The sequence below is a fragment of the Neltuma alba genome, unplaced genomic scaffold (genome assembly GCF_004799145.2).
Source record: "Neltuma alba isolate B1F8T4 unplaced genomic scaffold, ASM479914v2 tig00012072_pilon, whole genome shotgun sequence".
Lineage (NCBI taxonomy): Eukaryota > Viridiplantae > Streptophyta > Magnoliopsida > Fabales > Fabaceae > Neltuma > Neltuma alba.
The window spans coordinates 34,429-55,034 of NW_021636633.1; the positions used below are offsets into that span (position 1 = coordinate 34,429).

At 35.2% G+C, this 20,606-nt stretch overlaps 4 protein-coding genes across 4 annotated transcripts; 1 reads left to right on the top strand and 3 right to left on the bottom strand.

Annotated features, from left to right (window-relative positions):
- The first annotated feature begins 430 nt into the window (after positions 1-430).
- On the top strand, positions 431-5,002 carry LOC114721858 (replication protein A 70 kDa DNA-binding subunit B). The gene is made up of 12 exons (XM_028907744.1): positions 431-625; positions 1,060-1,206; positions 1,285-1,503; positions 1,616-1,793; positions 1,880-2,150; positions 2,252-2,354; positions 2,441-2,565; positions 2,655-2,733; positions 3,279-3,423; positions 4,096-4,256; positions 4,392-4,512; positions 4,603-5,002. The coding sequence occupies exons 1-12, from the start codon at positions 498-500 to the stop codon at positions 4,801-4,803; spliced, it is 1,878 nt and encodes a 625-aa protein (XP_028763577.1). The 5' UTR covers positions 431-497; the 3' UTR covers positions 4,804-5,002.
- A 914-nt stretch (positions 5,003-5,916) lies between these two features.
- LOC114721847 (glycerophosphodiester phosphodiesterase GDPD6) lies at positions 5,917-11,381 on the bottom strand. The gene is made up of 9 exons (XM_028907725.1): positions 11,312-11,381; positions 11,030-11,088; positions 9,603-9,781; positions 9,045-9,228; positions 8,750-8,824; positions 8,368-8,477; positions 7,775-7,993; positions 6,823-6,978; positions 5,917-6,384 (listed from the first exon to the last, which is right to left on the bottom strand). The coding sequence occupies exons 2-9, from the start codon at positions 11,043-11,045 to the stop codon at positions 6,145-6,147; spliced, it is 1,179 nt and encodes a 392-aa protein (XP_028763558.1). The 5' UTR covers positions 11,046-11,088; positions 11,312-11,381; the 3' UTR covers positions 5,917-6,144.
- A 1,533-nt stretch (positions 11,382-12,914) lies between these two features.
- Positions 12,915-14,929, bottom strand: LOC114721863 (uncharacterized). Its single transcript, XM_028907748.1, has 2 exons — positions 14,253-14,929; positions 12,915-13,489 (listed from the first exon to the last, which is right to left on the bottom strand). The coding sequence occupies exons 1-2, from the start codon at positions 14,731-14,733 to the stop codon at positions 13,302-13,304; spliced, it is 669 nt and encodes a 222-aa protein (XP_028763581.1). The 5' UTR covers positions 14,734-14,929; the 3' UTR covers positions 12,915-13,301.
- Positions 14,930-16,663: 1,734 nt separating this feature from the next.
- On the bottom strand, positions 16,664-19,449 carry LOC114721855 (mitochondrial import receptor subunit TOM5 homolog). The gene is made up of 2 exons (XM_028907739.1): positions 19,266-19,449; positions 16,664-17,026 (listed from the first exon to the last, which is right to left on the bottom strand). The coding sequence occupies exons 1-2, from the start codon at positions 19,350-19,352 to the stop codon at positions 16,949-16,951; spliced, it is 165 nt and encodes a 54-aa protein (XP_028763572.1). The 5' UTR covers positions 19,353-19,449; the 3' UTR covers positions 16,664-16,948.
- Positions 19,450-20,606: the final 1,157 nt, after the last annotated feature.

Sequence of the window (20,606 nt, forward strand, 5' to 3'; positions counted from 1 at the left end):
GTGTTTGGATGAGTTCATAAATACTTTTTAAAAGTATTTTTTTAAAAATCGAAATAAATTTTTATATATTTACTTCGTAAATTGTAAAATCACTTCTAAAATTATGTTTTTGTTTTCATCACCTTTTTAGTCTTTGAAGGTATGGCCTAGCACTGTTTAAAAAAAAAAGAGGCTGATGTGGATATTAATTGCAGACGTGGCAACTATTGAAACAAATCCTGCCACTTCATCACTGACATGGCTGCCATGTCCTCAGTACCGGGCAATTGGCAATCATTTTAAAAAATCCACCGCGGACATCGCCTTCGAAAACATAGCATGTTATGACCCAAAGTGCTCAAATCGCCGCGGGAAAATGAAATGACATTTCAAAACCATTTCCCGCCTCAACTATTGGCCCTCCAAGAGTAAATTCGTTCACTGATCAGTATTTTGTTCGTTCATTGACCTGATACCCTGAACAGGCTAAGAATCCCAGGTAGACATAGAGGGAGAAAATGTCAAAGTTAGTGACACAGGATGCGATTTCGATCTTGTTTGCGAATCCGTCTCCGGATTCTTCATCGGAGCTTCCCGAGATCGTCGTCCAAGTCCTGGATCTCAAGCAAAGCGGCAACAGATATATGTGCGTCTTCCGCTTTCCTAATCTTTTTTATATGCTTTCATTATTGTTGGCTGTAATCGTAATGCGAAGTTTTGATTGGGTTGTGTCTTTTCTTTCTGACAAACGAATGATAAAGATCACCACTTCGTCTTCCTCCGATTTTAATCTCGTTTTACGAATTACATCTATCAAAAATATATTTGGTTTTCGCTTTTGTCAACTCCGGTGCCTAAAATACCGCCATCCTGGTTTATAGTGCTTCATATCTTATCTTTATTTATTTATCTCTTAAGTTAGATCTGTTTTCGGTTTCTATCTGGGTTGCAGGTCTGTGCCTTAGATTCTCATGTCCTTGTCGTTGAGCTTAAATTGTGTCTAATTTCCTGCCAACAACCCGTTATTTACCATTTCCCTCTAAATAATATTTAAACTTTGTAGTTTGGCAATTGTTACAGGTTTACTGCAAGCGATGGGAGATTGAAATTAAGAGCAATCCTACCCTCAAGTCAGAATCCCCTGGTACTCTCAGGGAATATTCAGAATCTGGGTCTTATTCGCATCATCGACTACACTCTTAACGACATCCCAAATAAGTCAGAGAAGTAAGCATAAGTCAATGCATCGAGCAACCAAAGGAAGATATCAGCTATATTTGTAGTTGACCGAGTTTTTCTTTTCAGGTATCTTATTGTGACAAAATGTGAACCAGTCTCCCCTGCACTTGAAATGGAAATAAAGCATGAGGTAAAGAGCGAGAAAACTGGCATTATTCCGAAACGAGGGCAAGAGGACGTAATGAAAAGTCAGGTAAAAACTGAAGTAGCAGGCCTTCTTTTGAAACCAAAGCAAGACATCGTGGCCAAATCTGCTGCCCAGATCGTACATGAACAACACGGAAAGTAAGTATTCTTTTTTCATCCAATGCGTGATGACATTTTAGGCCCTATGTTTTCGGGTTAAAAGAATCTCCGGTTATTGGGAAATATAATCAAAATTCTTGTGGTTTTCCAGTATGGTCCCTGCTGCTCGAATGGCCATGACTCGCAGAGTGCGTCCTCTGGTTTCCTTAAACCCTTATCAGGGTAACTGGACAATAAAAGTTCGGGTTACAAACAAAGGAATCATGCGCACTTATACGAATGCAAGAGGGGAAGGTTGTGTCTTTAACGTGGAACTGACAGATGAAGATGTAAGGATCGTTTCTATTGTTTTAAATTTTGCAGTTATTGTTCGAAATTAAGTGTTAATACTGGAATTTGAATATTAATTCTTCAGGGTACTCAAATTCAAGCAACAATGTTTAATGAAGCTGCAAGGAAATTCTATGAAAAATTTGTGTTGGGGAAGGTTTACTACATTTCAAAGGGCACTTTAAAAGTTGCTAACAAGCAGTTCAAAACCGTTCAAAATGATTATGAAATGACACTGAATGAGAACTCTGAAGTGGAAGAGGCACCCAATGAAGAAAGCTTTGTTCCAGAAACAAGGTTCAAGTTTGTCCCGATTGATCAGCTGGGTCCGTATGTCAACAGAAATGAACTTGTCGGTAAGTATTTTTCCAGCCATAGCACAGCCACAACTCGCACCGTAGCTTCTTCTTGGTTTTTTATTTTTTTGGGTTAAATATCTGACGTTTATGGATTTCAGATGTCATTGGAATTGTTCAAAATGTGTCTCCTACAATGAGCATACGCAGGAAGAGCAGCAATGAAACTGTCCCGAAGCGTGATATTACTATTGCTGATGAGACGTGAGTATAGACCATGTCTCACGTGTTAGCAATTGTGTTTTTCCTGTTATACTAAAAAAATTAAATATAACAAATTGCCAACACAGGAAGAAAACAGTAGTTGTGTCTTTGTGGAATGAGAATGCGACTCATGTCGGGCAAGAATTGTTGGACCTTGCTGGTAATTCTCCTGTAGTAGCAATCAAATCACTCAAGGTTGGGGACTTTCAAGGTATGTAAAGCTTAAGCTTTTATATTTTAAGAATAGCAGGAAAGCAAGAGAATTGGTTTGTAACAATGCTTGTATATCTTCTATTTCAGGTGTTTCCTTGTCAACTATAAGCAAAAGTCTAGTGCTGGTAAATCCAGACATACCTGAAGCAAAGAAGCTTAGATGCTGGTATCCCATAGTTCAAGATCAGATTTTTATTTTCTTGTGATGCTCTTGTGGTAATCTTGTGATAGGAAATATGGAAGATTTTATTCTAGAAAATGATTTTGCTTTTGAATTTTCTATCTTATATTTAGTTTTCGAAAGAAACTTCAGGTTATCTTGTTACAGCTTTTTGTAATTTCAGATTATCTTGTTACAGCTTTTTGAAAGTCAACATTTACTGCTTGTTACTTTAGTAGCTTGTTTCATAGGAAGGAAAAGTGGCTTACTTCATGAGGAGGAAATCTCCTTCTATAAATACTTTGCTGTCATTTGTAAAAGGCAAACTTTGGATGAATGATAATTACCATGTGATATCTCTCCCTCTCTCTGCGTCTACCATCTCCCTTATTTCTCTCTATGCTTTCCCCCCATTTCCCTCTGCTCTGCTTCGCCCTCTCTCCCATATTCACTCTGTTTTTCTATCCTCTTCACTTAAATCATTTCAGTTTGCATTAGTTCAAGGGTGTGTGAGTATGTGTTGCATCATCTTGATTATGCTTTTGTAACAGGTACGAATCTGAAGGCAAAGATGTATCACTGGCGTCCATAAGCTCTGGCACGAGTTCAGCATCCATGAATGGAGTGAGATCAGTGTATTCAGACCGTGTTTCACTTTCTCATATTACGTCAAACCCATCCTTAGGGGAGGACAAGGTACTATTTTCTGCTCCTTGTCGCAAGTGGTGTATTTCCTAATCTTCCAATTCATCCAATTGTTTTGACTTATTTTTTTGCCTTTTTTATAGTGTGAAAATCTTAATATTTTCCTATCACCAAAAAAATATTACTATTTTCCATGCAGAGTCAAAAATTTTGCAGAGGGTTTGAAATGCTTATATTTTTGGGAAAACGGCATTAAAAAAAGTTGAAGATTGCAATATTTTAATTCAGGCATGAAAGTCAAAATCTTAGGAAAGGAAGTGATATCTGATATGATATTTTGCAAATTTTATAAAATGATAAAAATGTCGTTGTATCAAAAAATTTATGGACAAGTTACAAATTGATAATAATAAATGTTAAATAGTAAATGACAAAAAATATACTAATAATAACATGTTATTATTTATCAATAAGTTGTAAATTAGCAATGATAAATGCTATAACTTGAATTGGAATATTGCAATTTCTAACTTCTTCTTATGTGATTTTCCCTATATTTTCCCACCTGGTTATTATTTGAAACAATTGTTCATTGAAACTGTTCATACAAGTGGTTTACAAAATCCAGTAGGGTACATGGATTTTTTTTTTTTTTGGCCAACGGGTAGATGGAATCATTTAATCATGAAGTTAATCCATAATCTATTTTGTTGCTTTTGGCAGCCTTCATTTTTCAGTATTAGGGCACATATAAGCTATATCAAGCCTGACCAGACGATGTGGTACCGAGCTTGTAAAACATGCAACAAGAAAGTCACCGAATCCATTGGCGCTGGGTATTGGTGTGAAGGCTGCCAAAAAAATTATGAAGAGTGCAGTTTAAGGTAACAAGCCATCCGTTTACAAATAGGATCCTTTTTTCATTTTTTTTTAAATTGTATGGAGGAGGGGGCGAGGGTGACGTTACTATAATATACTTTGCCGCAAGTCTGCAAGGTTTCATTTCATTTCCTTTTCAGATACATTATGGTTGTAAGAGTTGCTGATAGAAGTGGGGAAGCCTTTGTCTCAGTCTTCAACGAAGAAGCTGAGAAGATTATTGGGTGCTCTGCTGAAGAACTTGATAGCCTAAAGTCGCAGGTAATCATCAACATAGATTATTGGGATCACCACATGATGCACATGGTCATCTAATTTATCTTCCTAAATAATTTTACCTTGTGATGTCAGGAGGGGGAAGATAATCCATATCAGCTGAAACTGAAACAAGCAACATGGACTCCTTATCTTTTCCGGGTCAGTGTCTCTCAAAATGAGTATAATAATGAGAAAAGACAGAGGATAACAGCCCGGGCAGTTGTTCCGATGGACTTTGCTGCCGAGTCGAGATTTCTCTTGGAAGAGATATCGAAAATGAGAGTTTCTCAATAGGATGCACATGCTAATTATAGTTCCTACTTCCTCGGCTCATCTTTGTTTGAAGCCGTTGACTCTCATTTTTGCTTGTAATATATATCAAGCCCTTAGGTGATTTATACTTTGCTGATATTGACGCCGAGAACGTAGTAGATGAGCTTCGATGTAAATCCGCATATGTCGAATCCTATATAATGATAAGTTTTTATTACAACCTTGGATGCTGGATCTTCTTAAGGATGCTGAAGAATTGTGCTGACAAGAAGATTAGCCCTGGCATGGTAAGGATGGTAATAGGAGTTTTAACTATCCATCTGGTTTTGCGTTGTGTTTCATTTTATGCAAGAGATGTTAACCTAACGCCAATGTCACTTGTACATTGGATAATCCCTCGTCACAATTACCGCATGCTGGCTAGAGGTTGAAAATAACTTGGATCCTCCCTTCAAATTACAGTACATTGAACCTTGATGATCAAAAGATTTGTTTCTTTCCAATTTCATATTGATTATTCAGCCGATGAAGCTCAATTATCAAAAAATTAGCGAAGCATAATAGTTCATTCACTTCATTCCATATATCGACCAAAGATTTCTTCCATTTCTCCCCAGCTTCACATACTTTCCCGTTTTCACTCGCCAATCCAGCATCATTAATGAATTTCTACGCATGAGATGCGACGGAATTTAATATTGCCACTGAAGTCTGGAGACGTGTAACTCCATCTTGGAGTCAAAAAATGGGACGCGAAAAGTGTGTTTTGAGAGGTGTGAGAGAGGCACATAGGTGATGGGTCAGAAGAGGTTAGGCAATCGGTGAGTAAATGTGTGGTATTTGTACTTAGCTAGTAAAACTTATCTGAGTTGGCTTGATCAAGAATTGGGAAGTTAGAATCTCACACGTCTTACCCTGAAATAAATAGCTAGCTACCCATAATTTAACTCTCGCTGGGTCATCAAATCTAGGATTGTACTTCTTCCCTAGTTCAATTTTCTGTTGGATGTAATATAATCCTTTCTATCTTGATGATTTTAGCTCAGTCCTATTTTCCTTGAGCCTTGTGCCCTGTCTGTATTATGGGGGAAAACCTGTCAGCTGCATTAGTTTAGCTGGTAGTTTCAGCAGATAGGGGCTTCGAACTTCCGTTCTTGGTATTTTCCGGCTTTCATATTTCATAAATAGCGCAGACAGAATAACAGCATAGCTTCTTTCATAAGATATCTCTTCTGATCCATGAAGAAGAGCTCCTAAATCCTAAATAATAACATGAGAAAATCCTTTAACATTATTGCTTATAAACAAATAAATTTGCTGCTGTCTCACTGAGATTGATGCACGTGGTCTTCTGCTCCCAAATTATACCTTTGTATATGGCGAGACCAACAATGCAATTTTATGCAGCAACTTTGATGCAGTTTTGTCATCACTGCCAGCTGAAGAGGTCCATTCCTGAAAGTTGTGAAAGCTACCTGCGAAGTCTGTGAAGAGACCATCGATTCCTATGGTGTTGATCCAGTAATCATACTCCGCATATGGGTCTTGATGGAAGTTGAAATGCAAAAACAGGTTCTCATTTCGGTAAGTATATGGATGCACCTGCAGTGTTGAAAATAGACATAGCTCCAAAATTACTTACAGGAAATAACAGTTACAAAATTGAAGCTGATAACGGCTTCAAAGAAATATGCAAGGCCCTCAAAACACACCTATAAAACTATATGAATAAATGATTAAATCAGTAAAGTTAAAGTCAACCTAGTATCATTTTTGTCATGACTTTTGCCCCAAGAGCATTGAGACTCAAACTATTAGATCGAGTGAAGAAGTTACGAAGCCAGAAAAAGAAAATCTAATAGCTGAAGAACCTTCTAAGTGCCAACAAGGCAAGATACCAGTGAGTTCGAATTTGATGGTTATCACATCCATGAGCACTGTATGCTCATCACTAAATTTGAGATCTCAAAATTTAAATCTTTTTATGTGTTAATACTTCCATTGAGCACCGAGAATTCAAGCTTTCAACAAAAAGAATACCTGCAGGTCATGGGCATGTGCCCTGGCGACTAGATCAGTAGGCGTTTGCAAATAATTCCCTTTAGCAGGAACCACTGTATCTTTCCAAGGTCCAATTCCCACAACATATTGCTTTATATAGTCGAAGTATTTATCAGATGTGATCTCCCAATATGACTGCATATAGTCAATAGGGTAGTATTTTGTTAAATTATCTTCTAAAATCAATAAGCCGCAACATAAAATGGAGATATAATAGTATTCACTACTGCGATAAAATCAAGGGAGCAAGAATGAATATATAATCATGCAACAGGTTTAGTAAATCTCCTATGGCTAACCTTTGTCCAACACAGACTGAGCGGTAGTTTTATGAATAGCGAGGCGAAAAAAAAAGTGAACATTGAATTGATTTTTTGGACGAAGTCTGAATTTATATACATTATGTCATTCCTACATTTTAACTTCAACCTATTACCAAAAACTCGCTTAACTGAACCCACAATTTTAAGACACAAACATGTTAAATCAAATATGGTGATTGCAAAGAATTAAAAAAATATATCAGAACTTGTTCAAAACATCAGCCTTCTTTTGTAAATATGTCAGGACAACACGTATTGCTTGAAAACATCAGAAGATTTTAACCACTGAGTACATCCTAAATCTCATCGCTAACTAGCTGTCATGTCAGAGCTGAGACTATTACATGAAGCTGAAGCAACGCGAACACCTATGGCTTCTTCATTATTTCAAAACTGTGGCACAGTTGTATAGCAGACCAACTACATTTCGTTTTTCTCTTTGTAAAAGCTTATTTTTCAGTTGTCTGTGCTCGTAATAATTTGAATCAGTATTTTTGCATAATACCAAAAAACTTCGTTGACTAGTCCAGTGGATTCCTAGAGTTTGCAGAAGGGAAGATAAGTTTAGTATGACTTAAACAAGGAGCTAAACCAAGGAGATGAAATACCTGGTTAGTGTCCTGCGTCGGGATATTGATATCATCGATTAATAAAATCTTGGGCAAGTCCGTCAGATTTGATATGTATACAAGTGAAGTTGGAGCAAAAGACTGAATGAATGCAGGTTGTTTCAACCAATCTTTTGACAAGTATGAACCCTTGTATCCATATTTCTTAAGGGTCTCCACAAATATGTCTTCAAATCTTCTATTATCTGGCCATTTCACCTGTCATTTTTATCCACTTAATAAGCAGCGGGTCGAGGTTATGTGAAAAAACTTTCTGAAAGTTGAATGCCAAACTACTAATTGTAAGTTTTTCCGTCAAGTTTTCCAAGGACAATAACAATCTTGTTATTAATGCAATCCTCGGAAATTTCAGACCATTATTTCCCGTCAAATACAACTTATTAGTTATAAGTCTTATCTTCAAACACATATGAGATAGCTTTTATTGATTATACATGATGCGCCAACGCAAACCACTGATGCAAATAAACAATATAAAACCCCAGGGGATCCTGATATATTCATCCCTTAGACGAAAGCCAGATTAGCTCTCTGAACATAAATTCATTGGTCACATTCAAAGAAACACTCACCCGTTGATTGATAAATACTGGATTCTTTATCTCTGGATATATTCCAACAACTCTGGGCGCATCTAGCGCAATGGAGATGAACTCTTCAAAAGTAATGATTTGGAATTTTCCTGAAAGATATTCAAAGTAAGAAGATAATGTTAACTATTATTATATATGCCAAAATGCTCAAAGTTTCCTTATGTTCACTAAAGAACCCTTGTAGTATGCCATTAATGGATATGAAACTATGTTGTAAATAAAAAATTCTCGTTATAATGGTATTAGTAAAATTAACCCAGATCACAGAATAATTTATAATTTTTAAATGGACAAGTCAAAGACAAAAGGGGGGGAAATCCATAATAGAATGAGAAGCCTCTGGCGGTAAAAAGAAACTAACCATTATATTGTTGATCCCGGAACTTATACCTCTGATTCACCCTCAACGATTTCAACTCCTTTAACGTGAAATCAACTGCGCACATTTCATCAGTATAGTTATTTGATGAAAATTGAGTTATTTCAAGGAAATCCAAACTTCTCGATGCTACATATAAAGAACAAATACACTTAAAAAAACATTGGAGCTTGGGATATTATTCCTTGATCGTACATTTCCGTAATAAGCTATAAATAACAGTAATCGTTTAGTGACAGTATTTGCAAGAAAGCTGCGTAAAGAATGGCTATAATACCAGGAAAGAAGCCAGTGACATTGAACCCTTGTACTTCATATGTCCGCTTGCGGTCTGCAAACTCTTTGTGCTTTGCAACGTCAGTAGTATTATCAAGGGTAACATCATGGAAACATATAAGAACACCATCTTTGGAAGCCAGGATATCTGTTTCAATGAAGTCGGCTCCTTCTTCAATAGCTCTCTGCAACGAAACTCATTTTAGGCAGATATATTCATTAAACAACTGATTGTCGTTTTGCTCCTTAAGAGATAAACGTCATACGGGTTACTCCCTTCATCCCATGTTAAACCTCAACAACACCCCCCCCCCCAAAAAAAAAAAGGAAAAAGAAAACTATGCTCTCCGTTTTCCAGAAACGCAATGAAAATAGCATGAAAGTCAATATTCCATGATTAAAACAAAGCCTTAAGCCATATAGTATATGATCAACAAACATAAAAAGATGACTGATGGGACAGCAAATCGGGGCATCTCAAATAATCTTGGATGCATGATTTTGGTAAAATTTCAAATCACATATGTAAACAATAAAAGGATAGATTTCGTCAATTCACCATATATGCAGGGGAAGTTTCTTCCGGAAGCTCTCCATTTGAACCTCGGTGTGCAATGTTATATGGGCGAGAAGTTTGCAGGGGCTGTCTATTTTTCTCAGTATCTCTACCGGGAAGCGGATAGAGAGGCCTTGCAGTGCACCCAGCGATGAGAAATAGATAAATAAAGAGTACAAAACCTGCGAGTATAGAATTTTAACACCAAGTTGAGATATTTATCAGATGAAGTCTTAATAAAATTAATATGTTTTAATAAACATGAGAATATATCTCTCATTTCCATGCTTCCTGGATGCCTAACAAGAAGGCAGAGAGCGATTTGCTAAGTTACATCCAGAAAGGCAGATACTCATACAAATGAGTTAAGAAAAGAAAGAAAGGAGCAGAATTTATGGGCAAACTCCATAAAATGAAAAACCATGATCAAATTAGAACGGCAGCATGTAGAAGAAGGACGTTCCTAAGAATTGTCTTGCTCACTACACATAGAGCAGCATACATTCCATAGAAGAATCATCATTTGGAAACATAAAGAGTAAACAGGGAGATAATTCCAACTCATCCAGCTCAAGTCAAGGTCATGCATAAGTCATCATGAATATATATAATATAGAATCTAGACGAGTTGTGTAGAAATACTTAAAAGTATGAGAAGGGTTGAGATTCATAGTTCTTACATACAAAATCCTTGAAGGATTATCAATGCCAGCCCCAGTTGCAATAAAATTCCCCCCCCCCCCCAAAAAAAAAGAGAAAAACATAAACGCAGGATACATTAAGCATCAAAACAAAAACACCAGCGAGAGTCTAAATCAACAGTCCAGTAAAGATACATTCTTTAAATCAAGAAAAGGAAACAGAGAGTAATTAGGGAAAAAACGAAAATTTATTTGTTAAAAAGCCACAATATCAATTAACCGATGGGCATGAAAGTCTACGACTGGGGCACAGTGTAGTATCTAACATTGAATCTCCAACCGGTCATTTCCCGAAACGTTGGTTTCCAGTGATCGCAACACCAGTAGAAAGGAAGTTTCATTAAGAAATAAACCGCAGTCCCAGGTCATATATTCGAGAGACCAAACAGAGTAGAGAGAAATTCTCGTGCCATTTAACATTTTGATTCACCAACCAGTCAAATTTCCACAATTTCAGTTAGTTTCCAATTATCTCTTGAGCAACTGAAAAGAATTTTTTTTCCTTTTTAAATCAAGAAACAATTAATTGTCTCGGCGGGGAGAAACAAAGAGAGTAGAGAGATTTTCTAGTAAGCAAAGAAAAACCATTGCAAATAAAAACAAATCATGGCAGCAACATCCAGAGTCAAGTGACTCGGCAATCGGTAACACCAATGCAAAAAAAAGAAAGTTCAATACCGATTCCAGATAATTAAAAACTACAACTCCGCAAATTCGAATGGGACTTACTGGTTGAAGAAGCCATGGGGGCTGGCCCTCGTCCTCGGTCCTGCTACTCCCTCACGCCTCTGAAAGATAGCAACGGGGCACGTAAGATCTCTGACTACAGCAATAAACTTTGGATATGATATGAACGTAAAGCGTGGACACGTCAAAACAAATAGCAGTAATCAATACGACCCTCTAGTCCTGATGGTTCAAGGAATCATCGTCATCTCAAAGAATATTCGGAATCAAGGGGGATAAATAATTCAAAGTGACATGAGGAGACAGGTGGTAATCTGCAAATACCTATGAGATTCAAAGAGGGCGGAGGCGCGCAGTGGGAATGAGTTTGGGTGTGACTTGTTCTGTTTTGAGAAGGAAGCTAGCACGCAGGCTGGCGCTAACCTCACTTATTATTAAGCAGAGGGACGACTTTGACCAATGGTCTTCGGAATCTTTCGAGAGCGTGGCAGGATTCTATAGGTTCAAACTCTAATCATCTACCAGAAAATCCAGTACACAATCCATTTTATAAGAAAATCGTTATACTATAAGTCTATAACCATAGCGTTCAGGAAATCGGATGACTTATAAATTTTTTTACTTTGAAAACATATATAAACCTCTCTTAAAACGTATGTTACGTAATTAAAATGTATGTTACATAGATTTTTTTCCTTATATTTAAGATTTTATTTTCATCTGTTGATTATTAAATTTTGACTTTAAATTATTTTTTAATCAAAATACTCCCTTTTTGTTTAATAATTATTTAGACATTTATATTTTCTAAAAATGTCTTTTGTAAACTCAAAAAACAATGGGAGAATTGCATTGAGATTTCACCAAAGATAAAATACTGTAAAAAGATCTCTGAAAATCCGATAATTGTTTTGTAATCCTAAAAAAACTTGATTGTAATAATAAAAAAGTTGAAAAAATCTTTTTGTCCCTAGTGCAAAAAAAGTGCTAATATAAGTTTAAGGAAAATGTAATATCAAGTTATTAACATATCTTATGAACCCGATGTTTTATGAAAAATATATCATGTTTATCATAATTAAGTAATTTTTTTAATTTAATGAAACAAATTAAATAAATCTTAGATTAAGAATATGAGGAATACTTTTTATTTCACAATAAAAATAAATTCTATATCTACTCTATATTTAGATTTCTAACAAATCAATATTGCAAAAATCATTCAGTTTCAATATCCAATTGAACAATTCATTAATGATTAAGGTTAGAATGAACTGCTAAAAATGTATGATTTGCAAAGGTAAAAATATTCTCCTTTGAAATTTTGTAATCAAGGGAGGAATATGTCATAACAACAAAATTTACATCATGAATCTGAAAAACACAAGTGAAATTTATTTGAAATTAATTTTTATAGTTGATTCAATACGTAATGAATCCATATGATGCGAGGATGCAATGCAATTAAGCTTACATTATGTATTACACAATTTCATGCTTCTTCTAAAAGAGATCACAAGTCCAAATCACCACCTTGAAGAACAAGTTGTAACAACTGAAAAGAAACGCGAGTGGTAATCGTGAAAAGCGCCATTCATAACTAAAATTTTCTCTATTAACTCCCGTGCCTAGCTATTATAGAGAAGTACAGGATTTCTTGAACTTGCTCTTTTCATTATATGGTAAAGAATATAAAAAGCAATCTAAACAAACATAAACGAAGGAACATAAAATCACAAGTTCTTTACTCTACGACTGCAAGGAACAGTTTAATGCAGAAGTTAGCAGAAGGAAGAGAACCCATCTTCCATGGAATCTCCCTCTACAGAAGTCAGTATGTTTTCATTTTTTCCTCCTCGTTAAAAGGACAAATCTAACAAACAGCACAGGCCTAAGATGTGTGCTTCATGGGAATGCACCACAGACGCTTCCAAAGTTTCCATGGCAGATACATATAATGCAAATTTGGCCTTGTCACGCCAGTAAAGAAGTGGGAAAATGACACTTAATGACCTACCTATAACAGTATAACTCATAATATTAACACCTTAAGGACTCTAAAAATTTCTTCCAAAGACATAAAATTACATTGCCATTGATGCATCCCAAGTGCACAACGTAGGATTCTGGATTCCATAAAGGTCGTTTCGTCCAAAGATAATAACAAATCCAAAACACTCTTGGAACGTTGGATCTATAAGTTTAAGAAAATATCCACAATAACCCATTCATATAGTCCATGTGAAGGTCAATATTACGAGTTCCTAAGTGTTATTTCCTTTGTAAAAAAACACTTTCTGGTATTCAACCATTCCTACTGGGACCATTCCAAGTAGTTGAGCAAGCAGGAATGCTCTAGCTTCACCTTTTTCTGAAGAGGATTTACTAACATGGATTCAGCAGGCCTGGCCGGTATTTCCTCCTTCACCGTCGGATCTTTCTCCTTCTTGGGAGATCTCAGGAATCTGGAAGTAGCCCCTCCTTTGGCCAAACCTCTTGCACCTGTATGCAAATGGATTTAGGTTCAAAGAACTAATGTTGAGGTCCTGATGGATAAACATGGAATCAACATATACAAACCAATCCAGACCCTCTACAATTAGAAAGTGATTTTATATAGTGCATTCAGAAAAAAGATAAAGAAAATAGAGATAATGAGTATAAAATAGAAAAGTGAGTTCCATGCGCAATCACTTTCTTTTGTGTCAATACTTCTATGGTTGGCTGTGTGCATAACTATAGAACATTCTAGAGTCAAGGACGACAATCATACAGAACAGAAAGATAGTAGTTTAGATCAAGGACAGTTGTAAATTTTTGGGAATCCTATTGTCTGAGACATAATTTTAGCGTGAAAATTTGTTAAAATTTGGCAAGTTTAGTTCTGTTTCAGGTCATTTTAGGCAAAAGAATGCAGGGAGAGGTATCCAGATTCAAAATATAAGCCTATTTGAATAACGACGGACTAACGTTCATGTAATTGAAAAAGTAATTTGTTCGAAGAGACAAAGTCGTTAATTAACAGGTGAGATATGCAGTGAATGAAAATATTCAAATAGCGGTTTTGTCCAAACAAATCATACAAAGTGTTACATCCGCATATTCGTTCGCTTAATCAAGCATCAATCATAAATATCACAAGGATGAAATTCAAGTTGAACAGAACCAAATAAAGATTAAGAAATCTTTGAAAAATCAATTCATACTAAGGTATTTTTAAGTGATTGAGTGAGTGAAAGAAAAGGAACATTTTCGAAAAACTTACTCTTATGCTTGAAATCCTGCAAAAGTTTCAAGTCCTCTTTGATTTGAGCAAGGGCACGAATGAATGCAGGGTTCTTGGAAACAGAAGCAGCAGCCCTGGCAACCACTTCGTAAGGCACCTCTAGCCGATCAAATGCCAGAAGAGGCGGTGGCAGCGACACCGTCGGAGATATCTCTTTCTTTATCTTCGCTTCTTCCAACTTATTCTGCTTTTGTAGCGTCAATCTCTTCACATCTTTTGGTCTTCTCATCGTCTGCAAGTCCTGAAACTCAATCTTCTCGGCCTTCAATGGCAGCGAGCAAGGCTTATGCAGAGAAGAAACAGAGGAACCCCCACTAGCCCCACTTCCCACGAGAATCTTGCTTATGTCCCCACTTATTGATGATGAAGGTATTGTCAGAAGCTTTTCTGCGTTTTCTGCGTGAGGCTTATCCAGAGAAAGCTTGAGAGTAAGGTCTATCTCCTCGGAATTGGTGACCATTTTGAGACTATCGTCTTCTTCCTTAAGACAAAATCTCTGCAAACGCCACTAAATAATAACGTTTTCCAAGAAAAAGGCTATTTCATCAACAGTGGCTTTCATGTTTTATCTTCTTCATTGAAATCAAGAGGAAGTGGAACCTCTTTGGGCGAAATCCCCACTCACACATACACCCCAAAGCAAATAAAGCTAGATCTGATGCTAGTTCAAATTTAAGCTTCACAGTAAAGGAGAAAAATTTTATGGGGGAAGAAGCTTACAACACTATGGAGGTGAGATAAGTCCCCAGAGTTTGAAGTGCTGGGCTGGGACTTTTCTTCTTTCAAAGAAACGCATTTCATAATGAGGCAGACTGAGCACTGAGGACTCGGGAGGCTGGGTCCCATCGTCTGCAATTAAGCTTCTGTTGGCGCGCTATTTCTGACTTTGTCGTGCAATATTTTATATTTCGTCAAAAGATAAAATATTAAGAGGCGCTAAGGTCAAAGATTTAAAAATTTCATTTGGATTCTTGTCCAGCTTACTGTCTCACCGGTGTAGTAATCATTCGAGCTTCGATTTCATAGACCATTGACAACACAGCTGTTAGTCACCAAAATATCCGTCTTTTAAAAGACAACTTATTTATTATTAAGTTGTGAAGTGATAATCACAAATATTTAACAACTAATAATAAAAAATATATTCATAATGATAATTTTGATAATTTTTTTAAAAAAATTTGATAAAAAATATTTTAATCATTTAACTGTATTTGCAAAATACTAGTTTAGGCACAACTTTTCCCTTGAGATCTTGATCTCTTACGGGTCAGAATTGAAATATTGTATTTTTTATTTTTATGTTATTTTTTTAATTTGTATTTATTAATTACAAAGTTTAAATATCTGACATTTATTTATTATTAATGAAAATTTTCTTTGGGAGTAACGAAATTAATTTTTTTCATTTTTATCGCAAAATTAACCTTCTTGCTCGCGTTTAAACTCTCAAGGGTCACCAGTTCCAAAAAAGGAAAAAACTCTGAAGAATCAATAATTTTTTTAGTATTTTTTAAAATAACATATTGGTCATCAAATATTAAACAATCTGTCATGAAATTGACACAAAAGGCTAATAATGCTGGTAAAGTGAGCTCACGGTGCCAGTGAAGGCTAGTCTGAGTCGGTGCAGATTGAAGTTGTTCTTTACCAGCTCATTCCCTCCAATTATTATTTTTATAAAAAATTTTTTATTATTAATGAGTTGGATTTAGTTTAAAATATTAAAATTAGACTTGAGTGTCAAATATTGAAATTAGACTTGAAATTTTGAACATAAACAATAATTTATAATAAAATAATATGCAAATTAATTTATAATTTAAAAAGATATTTTAAAAAAATTAATATATTTTTAATAAATAATTAATTGAACTCGTTTTCTTACTGAAATTAATTAAGCAAATTATATATATACATATAAGAATCATATGTTTATTTAATCTTATACAAGCGTATATAGTGAAGCAACAAATAGATAAAAACATGAAAAAAAAATGGATTATGCTCTTCACGCATATATGTATAGTGATTATTGTGCATATGAAATTTAAGGCCTGAGTCAAAAAAAAAAAATTAAGACCAAAATCCTCTAATTATATTATATATATTGAAAAACACATGAAAAAAGAAAAAAAAAAAGAGACGGCCCACCAACTTGCAGGCTGACCCTTGGCCACGCAAGTCGAAGGCAGTACAAGTAACCCGCACCTTAACGAGCACCCCACATTTGGCCAAAAACGGAAGAAAAAATACACACACTGAGACACCTGAGTAGTGAGTACACCTCAACATTTTATTTCTATCTTTTTATGTCAAGTAATTTCAATTCCATCTCTTTATTTAATTTAAATTTCACCTTATTACTCGAATGGATACTCTCAATTGGAAGCCTATAATCCCATTTGATAGAGGTCGTGCAAAACTTTCATTAAAAACATGATATAACAAAATATATTCAAGTTATGAAAAATGAAACTTGATACGAAGTGCATACGCCCAATTTGGACGCATTTTAACATCTACATAATTGATGCCCATAGGAAACTGCAAACTCATTTCTCACTAAAGGACTAGAACTGATGCACGAGGGCTCATTATAAACTACTGAAAGAAACTACAAATTACTGACGAAGCAGAGCGTAGCAGCCCGCTGCAGCTCCTTCATTCTCCCTTTAAATAGCCATAAGATCACCATAATTCCGCATAAGGAGTATTGATCCTCCAAATAACCCAGCAGCACGCAGCAATTTCTGTAAGAGGAAAAAGAACGAAGCAGATGACCCACTTTAATACATTCAATAACACATTCAATATTCAATACCAGATGACCCACTTTAATGTCATTCATGCCCTAACCCAAAGTAACATGCTGCTTTACTGACTCCCCAGGAAGGCGCAAGTGGGTATTCGGTGCCTTGAGATGTGAGAGCATAAAAAGCTTGTGAAGCCTCAAAACAATCAAAAGCCAAGTGCCTTAGGCTAAGAACAAGGCGCCTTCCCACCGGAGACCAAGTGGTAAAGACGTAATGCCTTGGAAGAATTGCACTAGGGTAACACCATGCCGTCATATCACGATCACTTCCAGGTAGGATTTGGGTTCAGTTAACAAGACATTCGTATTGCTGGACTAGCAAACAGTATACCATTCGGCCAGGGCATTCAAGCCTTTTATCAAATGACATAGCTTGACATGAATTACCATGTTGGTTTGCCAAATGCTACATCAACAAAAGATGTTAAAAGCATCTGGGCTCTGCTGCCAGGGCTGCCTAGACTCGTCTTCCTTTTTCTGAATAGGCAAAATTACCTTAAATTGCAAAGTTATTTAACAAGACCAAAGGACTTTAAATTTTGGATGTTATTGCAAATAGACCTTCAACTTCCAATGTTTTAAGCTGCTTCTAATGTTGAAGGCCAGGTATATAACATAATTCTAACGTTGGAATCTTGAGTATTTCTCTTATGACAGCAAATAATATTTGATCCTCTCTGATTTTGAAACTTGCGGTCCTCCAGAGTAAATATTAACTCAGGATCCTCAAATGTAATTTGTCCATCTAAGAAAGAAGATGCAATTACACCTAGGTACTAGAGGCATGCATACCCCCAAAATATCCCAGCATGTCATCCATATGCATAATGGAAACAATGCATATATCAGTTACTCTACAGTATATTTAAACAGAATAAAAATAAAAAAGCATTACAGAAGCAATCCTGTCCTATCAGTCAATAAGTTCTTCATTTGGTCAGACTCTCTTTTACTCCAACCATGCACTAAAGCATATTTATGGAGCCTATTTCCTAACCATAGATGAGCAATTTCTTGCGTTCAAACGGTTTTGCAGTAACTTCTTGAATAACTGATTAACCAACCACAAATAATGAGCAATCTATAATAGGTTTCTAACCAAAATTGGCCACAATCAAGAACCTTTTCCGCAGAAGAATGTCAAGCTCAATTATCATATTAATGGCAAACAGCAAGGTCACTTAGATGCAGGCAATAAGCCAATGGGTCCAAGTCTCAACACATCAAAACAAAAAAAGGAACACAAACATATTAACTGGCTACTTTACCCCAGGTATTACCGTGAGACAATAATCATCCACACCTTAGCACTGAATAAGGAAACAGAGAAACATACACTGAACAAGTATTAAGTCGCTGTTAACTTTGATAGCTAGATCAATTCAAGTTGGCATGAACCTAACATATGGGAACAATTGAAACCATTCAAAGCAACATCAAAATATGAGAGTACTAGTTAGTCAATGAATTTTCAACCCATTTACCTTTAGCACTCAAAGTTTAGGAACTGCACAAGTTAGTTCACAAAGTAATGTAACCAGCAATGGATTCCTCCTCCCAATATATTCAAGGACTAAAGCTAAATGGATCTGTAAATTTATATGCTTAATTGTCAGTTTACTCCTACAATAAACTCAAACAATGTAATAACAAATTCATAAGATTCACATGCGAGACTTGTAAGGCTCTAATAATGACAAGAAAGAGACAATCAACCGATGCATCCAAACCAGTCAAAACATAATCAGAGTTTGCTTAAGAACTGACACTCGTCCACGGATGCATCCAGTGGCTCTCGAACGGAAAAATCAAAGCACGCACTATTGGTTATGAAGCTACCCTGATGCTTCGTGATGAAAATGGGCAATCCGTTACTGATCCATCAATCAAGTTCAAGGGTATCCAGATAATACTAAGAAACATTTCGAGGTTTCCCGTTTCGTATTAATGCTAACCACAGGCTCAGTTCAAGCATATTAAAAAAAAAATGTGGTCAAGAAAACATTTGAAGCCATTTCATGAATTATCTCACTATTCTTCCCAAAGACAGACAACAGGCTTTGGAAACAAAAGATTTTGATCATATCTATTAAATGGATCAGGAGGAGAAAGAACGGATTGGTGAACCAGCGTATAAACGACTAGATAAAAATAAAGGGATGTAGTGGGAAGATTACCATGTTGAAGGCCCACTTCTCTTCGTCATAGATTTGAGAATTCATGAAATCTTTCAGGTACTGGATCGAAAACGCGGAGTCCGCCATTGACAGAAGAGGAGATAACTAACGAGAAAGTGAGAGGGTGGCTTAGGGTTAGGGTTCTGGGTTTTAGACGGGCGATGGACGAAGTGATGTCAAGCTACTTCATGAAGTCAATAGAAAAACAAAAAGGGTCTTACCAAAAAAAAATAAAAAAAGAAAAACAAAAAAAGAGAATTGCAATTGATCCCATCTAAAGGAATTAAATACAAAAAAATTCTTTAAAATCATAAAATTATTTTGAAGTCCCAATGGACCTTTTTGTAATAAATTTTATTTGTTTAATTATCAAAGTATTTTTTTTTTAAATTTTGTATTAACAACAGAAAGAGCAGTGGTTGACAACTTAGGGTGCAATGATTGACAACTATACCAGCCGCAATAGTTGTCAATCATTGCATCCTAAGTTTTTAACCACTGGTCTTTCAGTTGTCAATGCAAACTTTAAAAAAAAAAGTAATTTGGTAATTAAACAAATAAAATTTACTAAAAGAAAGTCCCTTGAGACTCTAAAATGATTTCATGATTTTGAGGGACTTTTTTATATTTAATTCCCTTATATGGGACCTAATTATAATTTTTCCAAACAAAAAATTTCTCCAAGTAAGTGCAAGAGATTAGTAAATTATGGGGATAATTACAATAACGTCTAAAAAAATTACTAAAATTTTTAATAACAATCTAAGCGGACTGGAAAATAGTAATTTCTAAGACTTATTTTATAATTATTTTTTATTAAGATCTCATTGTAATTCTTCTTAAATTATATGTTAAATTGTAAATATATCTTTATACAATGTTTTATTTTAGTCTCTTAATATTAAAAAAATATTTTTTAGTATTTTTATTCTAAAATTGTTAGTCTTAAATAATAATTTTTTTGTAACAATTTTAGTTGTTTTCAAATTTAAATTTAATATGTTAACATCTGAGAATGTTTTATCATATCATCATTTTTTATTAACAATTCTAGGATTAAATAACTAAAAATATACTTTTTAAAGTTAAGAAACTAAATTAAAAACTTGTATAAAATTAAAATCTTAAAAGTATATTTTAGTGGAAATTACAAAAAGAACTCTTTACACTTAATATGTGTTTTATTTGTTCTGGCTCAAAAAAAAAAAGAAATGGCAAAAAAAGACCTCCCAATATATGAAATTGTGAAATGGATATCTCAATAAATAAAATTGCTTCAAGAGACTAGGTCCTATATTGCAAATATCAAAAGATAGTGAAATGTCCAAAACCCCTCAGTGA

Excerpts from the sequence above, each read along its gene's own strand:
- LOC114721863 (XM_028907748.1), bottom strand. The coding sequence starts at position 14,733 with ATGGTCACCAATTCCGAGGAGATAGACCTTACTCTCAAGCTTTCTCTG. Across the intron at positions 13,490-14,252 it reads GCAGGATTTCAAGCATAAGA|GTGCAAGAGGTTTGGCCAAA; the intron begins GTAAGTTTTTCG and ends ATTTGCATACAG.
- LOC114721858 (XM_028907744.1), top strand. The coding sequence starts at position 498 with ATGTCAAAGTTAGTGACACAGGATGCGATTTCGATCTTGTTTGCGAAT. Across the intron at positions 1,207-1,284 it reads ATCCCAAATAAGTCAGAGAA|GTATCTTATTGTGACAAAAT; the intron begins GTAAGCATAAGT and ends TTTTCTTTTCAG. Across the intron at positions 3,424-4,095 it reads CATCCTTAGGGGAGGACAAG|CCTTCATTTTTCAGTATTAG; the intron begins GTACTATTTTCT and ends TGCTTTTGGCAG.
- LOC114721855 (XM_028907739.1), bottom strand. The coding sequence starts at position 19,352 with ATGGCGGACTCCGCGTTTTCGATCCAGTACCTGAAAGATTTCATGAAT. Across the intron at positions 17,027-19,265 it reads AGAAGTGGGCCTTCAACATG|AAATTGCTGCGTGCTGCTGG; the intron begins GTAATCTTCCCA and ends TTCCTCTTACAG.
- LOC114721847 (XM_028907725.1), bottom strand. Across the intron at positions 9,229-9,602 it reads AAACTTCCCCTGCATATATG|AGAGCTATTGAAGAAGGAGC; the intron begins GTGAATTGACGA and ends GTTTCGTTGCAG. Across the intron at positions 7,994-8,367 it reads CAGTATTTATCAATCAACGG|GTGAAATGGCCAGATAATAG; the intron begins GTGAGTGTTTCT and ends TAAAAATGACAG.